The sequence below is a fragment of the Euphorbia lathyris genome, chromosome 2 (genome assembly GCF_963576675.1).
Source record: "Euphorbia lathyris chromosome 2, ddEupLath1.1, whole genome shotgun sequence".
Taxonomy (NCBI): Eukaryota; Viridiplantae; Streptophyta; class Magnoliopsida; order Malpighiales; family Euphorbiaceae; genus Euphorbia; species Euphorbia lathyris.
Genome location: NC_088911.1, coordinates 84663996 through 84670889, shown reverse-complemented (window position 1 = coordinate 84670889; position 6894 = coordinate 84663996). Strand labels below are relative to the sequence as shown.

The 6894-nt window shown below is 37.4% G+C and overlaps 1 protein-coding gene across 3 annotated transcripts; it reads right to left on the bottom strand.

The window, feature by feature from the left end:
* Positions 1-850: 850 nt before the first annotated feature.
* Positions 851-6552, bottom strand: LOC136218792 (phosphoenolpyruvate carboxylase, housekeeping isozyme). 3 transcript variants are annotated; one of them, XM_066005898.1, is made up of 11 exons: positions 6423-6552; positions 5906-6105; positions 4961-5352; positions 4635-4719; positions 4250-4472; positions 3747-3850; positions 3535-3622; positions 3282-3436; positions 1969-2967; positions 1489-1875; positions 851-1401 (listed from the first exon to the last, which is right to left on the bottom strand). In XM_066005898.1, exons 2-11 carry the CDS (start codon positions 6071-6073, stop codon positions 1105-1107), a joined length of 2898 nt encoding a protein of 965 aa, XP_065861970.1. In that variant the 5' UTR covers positions 6074-6105; positions 6423-6552; the 3' UTR covers positions 851-1104. The 3 variants fall into 3 exon arrangements, with proteins under 3 accessions (XP_065861970.1, XP_065861969.1, XP_065861971.1); XM_066005897.1 differs by having other exon boundaries at positions 6381-6515; XM_066005899.1 differs by lacking the exon at positions 6423-6552 and adding an exon at positions 6227-6360.
* Positions 6553-6894: the final 342 nt, after the last annotated feature.

The window sequence follows — 6894 nt, the reverse complement described above, 5'->3', positions numbered from 1 at the left end:
CCAAGGTAGTTTAGTAAAATGATGTGTAATAAATTATTGTAACCGGTCATTAACTGAGTATAGGAAATGAGGCTGAGTTTAGTTGAGACGACTTATTTTCCCACCAAACTCAGCTGTTACTTACAAACTGAAACTATAAGTGAACGTATTTTCTCGGATGACAACTCAAAAAATGTGTTGTGCATAAAATTTTAAACCCATGTGTTTGAATTAGAGTTATATTTTCAATTTACAGGACCAATAATTTATTTATTTGTTTTATACCTTGTTTGTGAAAGAAAGGCTATAAAAAATCATATAGATGAAAATTTGAGAGTTATACGTCTCTTTATATGTATAAGACAATCATCTCCCTTTGAAGCGGTACAATGATAGAATCTTTGGAGATGGGAGGGGTTTTCACATTGTAGATTTTATTTGGTCTCAGCATCATGATTCATGATTTTAACTCAGCTTTTCAATTGGTTGTCTCTAGAGTTGTGGTTTCCAAACACGAGATATTAGTCAAGTGGCATCCACCTGATTGGGGGTGGGTGAAAGTTAACTGTGATGGATCTAGCAAAGGAAACTTGGGGGCTGCTACTGCTGGCGGTCTCATTCGAGATTCAAATGGTGTATGCAAGGTCAATTGCATCCGAGGTAGAGTAACAGAGAAATTGTCTCATAAGCCTTGCAGATACCAAGTACCATCATCAACAATGATATCAGTGTCACTTGGGAAGGGACTGGAAGCAATTTCAGCTTAATCAACACCATCATATATTATTATGGTTTGTTATATTCAGCTTAGAACAACAATTCAATTGAGCTACACACCACAACAGATATTAAAAAAAAAAAAAAAGGCTCATGAACAATATTATTATAATTATAGGATTCCGTGATAAATATCCCTTGTGGTAAACATAACATTCACAACTGGAAAAAAACTTCCACCAAATATTCAACTTCTATGTGGATTATTCCAAGAGCATCCGACTCCAGCTCATATTAGAAGAGCATTTGCATCGAGCTCCTATGACTGTGGTACTTTGACAAGCCTATCTATATAATTAAGATTAGACGCCGCAGAAAGAAAAATGAACCACACATTATAACAAAGTCTTAACCAGTGTTCTGCATTCCAGCAGCAATACCCTTCATGGTTAAGATCAGGGTGTCCTCCAAACCAGGGGCGTATTCACTTGTTGGGTTTAGTTTCACAAGTTCGTCTCCTGGTTTGCTTGATTCCACTATTTCCTTGGAGATGTGTGGCCGCACTGTCACGCTGTAATTTGGTTCTCTGATACGTTTCAGAGTGTAGGCTTGACAAACATTGAGGGTTGTGATGTATGAATCACGAAGACGTAGCCTTTGTTTCAAGTAAGGGTCTCCTTCAAGAATATCCTTGTGTCCAGCAATCTAAAACACAACGTAAATAAATAACTTGCTCTTTTATTTTCATTCAAATTCTATATAATGGTGGAAGAAGAAAAGGCAAATCTGTACCTGGAGAAGAAGCTGCTTGGTTTCCTCGTAGTTGGCCCTCAAACTTTCGCCAAATGGCCAAAGGTCCTTGGAGACAAGGAGTTTGTCATACAAGGCCGCTATGCCAGGGTCTCCCTTGGCAAACACCATTTCAATCAAATCAATGGTGACCCTAAAGAAAGGCCATTGATTGTACATCGCCTGCAGCATGTGGAGATTCTTAATATCCTTTTGAATGAGTTGTTTAAATGCTGCTCTGAAGCCTAGCCACACTGGAAGATGGAATCTTGTTTGCGTCCAGGCAAAGATCCAAGGGATTGCACGAAGAGATTCAATACCACCACTTGGCTTTCTTTTTGACGGACGGCTTCCAATGTTCATCCTACCGTACTCCAACTCTGGAGTGGCCTACAATCATAAACAATGTGCTGTTATTTTCAGCTTTTGATAACTCAATACAGATAGCATAAATAAATTAATAAAGGTGCAAGCTTTACTTACAAGGCGGAAGTATTCAACAAATCGTGGTTCTTTGAAAACAATTGATCGGTACTCTTCTGTGGCAACAACAGCCATTTGATCCATAAGCTCTCGCCATTCTGGTTTCGGGGAAACTGGGGGATGCATACCATGTTCTAGCGTGGCAGCTGTGAAACGCTGAAGAGTTCTAAAGCACAAGTGCTCCTCTCCAAATGATTGCTCAATAACTTCACCTTGAACAGTGACACGGAGTGACCCGTGAATTGTATCTGGTGGCTGAGACAATATAGCAAGATGGGTAGGACCACCACCTCTACCAACGGTCCCACCACGGCCATGAAACATTGTGAGCTTTACACCAAATTGCTTAGCTACCTTTATAAGCTCCTCTTGAGCCTTGTATAACTGCCAGGCTGCAGAGAATCGTCCAGCATCTTTGCCAGAATCTGAGTAACCAATCATGACTTCTTGCTTTCCGTTGATACGATTCCTATACCAGTCTATGGAGAAGAGCCGGGCCAAGGCAGCAGGAGCAGCCTCAAGATCTGCAAGCTTCTCAAACAATGGGACAACTCTTAACGGCTTCTTGACATGGCATTCCCGCTGCAGTAGCTCAACAGCAAGCACATCTGAAGGAGCAGTTGCCATTGAGATAATGTATGCTCCGAAGTTATCTGATGGGAGTTCTGAAATGACATGGAAAGTATCCAACACATCAGCAATTTCCTCAGTTTTTTGAAGATCAGTGCCAAACAAGGGTCGCTTGCCACTGAGTTCAGATAATAGCCACTCCTGTCGGCGTTCTTCAGACCACTCTCTATAGGAACCAATTTCCAAATGCTTGGTAATGGCATCAATAACATCGGTGTGGCGATCTGACTCTTGCCTGATGTCGAGCCTCACTAAAGAGAGTCCAAAAGTCGAAACTTGTCTCAAGAAATCAAGCAGGCTCCCATCAGCAATCGGCTGATCCCCACAAGAGCAGAGTGATCTATAACACAGCTCAAGAGGTGCCAAGAACTGCATGAAATTGAAAACCCAATGAGTCCCAAATGAAATGCATCAAATTATGTAGTAGTTATTGACTCTGGAATTGATACCAGAACAAAATCATCCATCTGTGATCATGCAAAGTTAAAATTACAAAACAGTAGCAATTTTGACAATGAAAAAAAAATTGAGTTGGGTTAAGGATTCCATGATAAAGCTTCTTGAGTTTGAAAAAGAAAAATGTATCTTCATCAAATGTAGAAAACGATATTGATATCACCATATAACATTACAAGCAAGAAAACATTCAAATAAATTTTGGAAAAAAAAAAAAAAAGTTAAACCTGCTCCACGTTGGTGAAAGTTGCCTCCTCTGGGATTTCTGATATTCCATGAGATAACATTTGCCGAGAGCGTTCACGTGTCTGATACAGCTTATCCCTTATGTCACCAAGTATCACACGATAGGGTTCACTAACAGGAACTTGTTTCCAAAACTCTGCACCACAAGTGATCATGGATTGATTACACTATCCCCAAATTATAATCAGGATAGTTTCATAAAAGTAAGTATATTTCAATAGATTCAAAATATACCAATGTAATGTTTTGCATCTCTCTTTGAGGATCTGTGGAGTTCATCTGCACGAAAACGCAGCTCCTCACTGCAACGCCACATAGACAACTGCAGTGAAAGGTCAAGATAGCAAATTAGCATAATGAAATAGTGAGACATACATATAGCTATAACAAGCAAGCTATATAAATGGTGAACCAATTAAAATGCATGATAATAGAAAATCTAGTACCTCGAACATCAGATCCTCAATTTGGGAATAGTACAGGTTAGCTGCCATCATTCTAGCCAATAAGCAAACATCCCTTGTCACCTCAGGAGTTACCCTTGGATTACCTGCATTTCATATTGAGAATATATATGAGAGAGATTGAATATTTTTTCGTGAAAAACAATTTCCTTTTTCAGGGAAAATAAATTATTTTCTCTTCTTTGGCTGTAAATGGAAAATAGTTGGAACAAATTTTATTTTTTTAATTTCTCTATATCTTTGTATTTTTGTTTATTACAAAAAAAATAACTTCCCTTTTATAAAACGGAAAGCTGTTTTCCCTTGTTTTTAGAAGATTTACTTTTGATTAGTAGTTTATTTTCTCTTGACCTGTTTTGTTCTAGAATTGCAAACGTACAAAAATTAAGAAAAATGAATTGAAAAGACTATTGTCTACAAAACAAACAAAGCCTTATATTAGCATAAGTAGTGAAAAAACATGAATGGGAATAGAAAGACCATACCATCACGATCACCACCCATCCAAGAAGAAAATTGAATGAGAGGAGCATTATAAGGAACTCTTTCATTAATCCCTATGTTCTTCAAAGCAGTGTCAACACGGCGCAAGAACTTTGGGACACCCTTCCAGATTGTTTCATGGAAGTAGCTCATTCCTGCCCTCATCTCATCTTGAGGTGTTGGAGCAGTCCTCCTTATCTCATCCGTGCGAAATGCAGCTTGAATCTGAAAGAAAGGGATGTTCAATACTGAGAACAGTAATCGGTGATCATTCTTGCTCAACCAAGTTTTGAATTGTACATATACAATGTATATATACAAGTTCTTCTTGAAGCAAGTCACAAGCTTAAATTCAAATAAAGAAATAAATGTGCAGGTGACATATACCTCCCGCTGTAAAGCCTCATCAATCTCCTGCTTATCATCTGGAGTAATGTCTTTGGCATACAACTGTGCCAAACAATTCCGAATCCTGAACAATAAAAAGGAAAGAAGGGAGTAAGAAAGTTAGAATGTTAAAGATCTTTTCAAGGAAAACTTCTATGAAAATGCTTAGCCCTTTGCTCAGACTTGCAAACCATGATATTTTTATGAAAATGTGGAACTTCCCTCAGACTTACAAACCACAGAAGTAACAGAATTTCCCGAAAGAGAGCTATAATGAAAATTTTAAAGATAACAAAAAAAAAATCCATAAGGATTGGATTTAAAACCTTGCATGCTTTTGGAGCAAAGATCTACGGACTGATTGAGTAGGATGAGCAGTCAAGACAAGATCTACTGTCTGATTCTTCAGTGCATCAAAAACTTCTTCAGGAGATTTTTTCATGTCAACAACAAGTCTCTTGAGGGTTTCTTCAATGTCTGATTCAGTTGTTGCATTGCTCTCATCCTGAAAATCTCCCTTTTTCAACTTGTTCCGTCGACGATGTGCAATTTGAACCTCTTCAGCCAAGTTTGCCAAATTAAGCATGTGGGAGAAAGACTTGGCAATGACAATGGAGTCCCCGGGATCCAAACTGGTCAAGACGTTACCAAGTTCCTCAAGTTTCCTACAGTCATGCTTCCCTTCATATTCAGCAGAAAGCTCATAGCATTCTTGTACCTACACATATCAAGTACAGACAAATTCGTAGAACATTATTATATAAATAAATCAACCAACAGTCCCATACCCTCTTTCTCGTACAGGAAAACAAGAACACTCACAAACATATATATCAGAAAAACAAATGTCTTCAGCAGTTGTAATATTATGATTATTAATTAATATGCATCTAAATTTCTCCAATGTGTAAACTACATCGTTCAACAGTTGGAAATTTTTTTGGATGGAAAATAGATCTCGATTTCAATACTTATTCAAAACGGGTGTGCTACTTAGCTAGATAATAACAAACAATACATAATATAAGAATCAGAACACATCACTGATGCGCATCCGAGAAACAAACTTATGATCTTGGCATCACTTAAACCAACTATGCAATTGATGTTTATTCCCTTAAACAACAATAAAGGAAAACCCAAATCACACTGGATCAGACCTAAAAATATAGTTTTGTTCGTTTCAATCAACTAACAGAAAAATAAAATTTGATTGTCTTGGTGATGGAAATGAGATTAAACATGAGGCAAAATTCATGAGTTATTATTACCATTTCCTTGAGATCTTCTCCGTGCAAATCTTGAAGAATATCGAGAAACCGATCCAAAAGCAAAGCATCATATTCCACCAATTTGTCATCTTCACTCACTTTTGCAGGAGCCAGAAGCCTAAGTTGTGCATCGATCGATGCCAACTTCTCAAGATTCCTGTTTTGCATTTTGCAGTTCTCCCTGCTGCCCTTATTTTTGTCTGAATTTCAAACCAAAAAGACAAAATCGAGCTGAATCAACAAAAATAAACAAATCAACAGAAACTGAAATTAAAAATCCCGGATTGGGAAAAAAACAAAAGAGGAACAAGTGATCACGACCCAGTAAAATTAAGCCAGTAAAATCGAGCTTTCCATGAAAAAACAGCAAAAAGATAAATGCAGGTTGATGAAACCAAAAAAGTGCATATAAGAAGAGAGAAAATAAACAAAAAAATGTTGTTGCAGAAAGAAAAATAATGATCTGGAGTGGTACCCAGATAGAGAAAAAGAAGCAGAGACGTGGATAATGGGATACCAGAATCAGGACAAAGTGAGATTTGATAGTGCAGGAGGAGGAGGAGGAGAGGGAGAGAGAAGCAGCGGGTGTCTGTGTGATGGAAAAAGATGCTCCAAAGTATGACTATTTATAGACGCAGCAGAACAACACAACAGATTTAGTGGAAAATTCACCCTTTTTTATTTTATTTTTATTTTTTTCTTCCAACTATTAACTCCCATTTGGATTTTTTATTTTTTTTTAACTATTCTTCGAAATATTCTATCAATAAAAGAAGGGTTAAGGTGTAAAAATACCCCTAACGTTTTAGGTCAAGAGCAATTTTATCTCTAACGTCTAAAATGGTGCAATTTTGCCCCTAACGTTGGAAGTCAAGAGCAATTTTACCCCTAACATTAATAAATTTGGTCAATTTCAGACACTATTATAAAACACATATATTTTTGTTCCTTATTCAGCACCAATTGCATAACAATTCGTTCCGAGAAAA

Coding starts and splice junctions, on each gene's coding strand:
- LOC136218792 (XM_066005898.1), bottom strand. CDS start 6,073: ATGCAAAACAGGAATCTTGAGAAGTTGGCATCGATCGATGCACAACTT. Junction 4,720..4,960: donor TTGCTCCAAAAGCATGCAAG/GTTTTAAATCCA, acceptor TTTATTGTTCAG/GATTCGGAATTGTTTGGCAC. Junction 1,876..1,968: donor TTGTTGAATACTTCCGCCTT/GTAAGTAAAGCT, acceptor TTATGATTGTAG/GCCACTCCAGAGTTGGAGTA.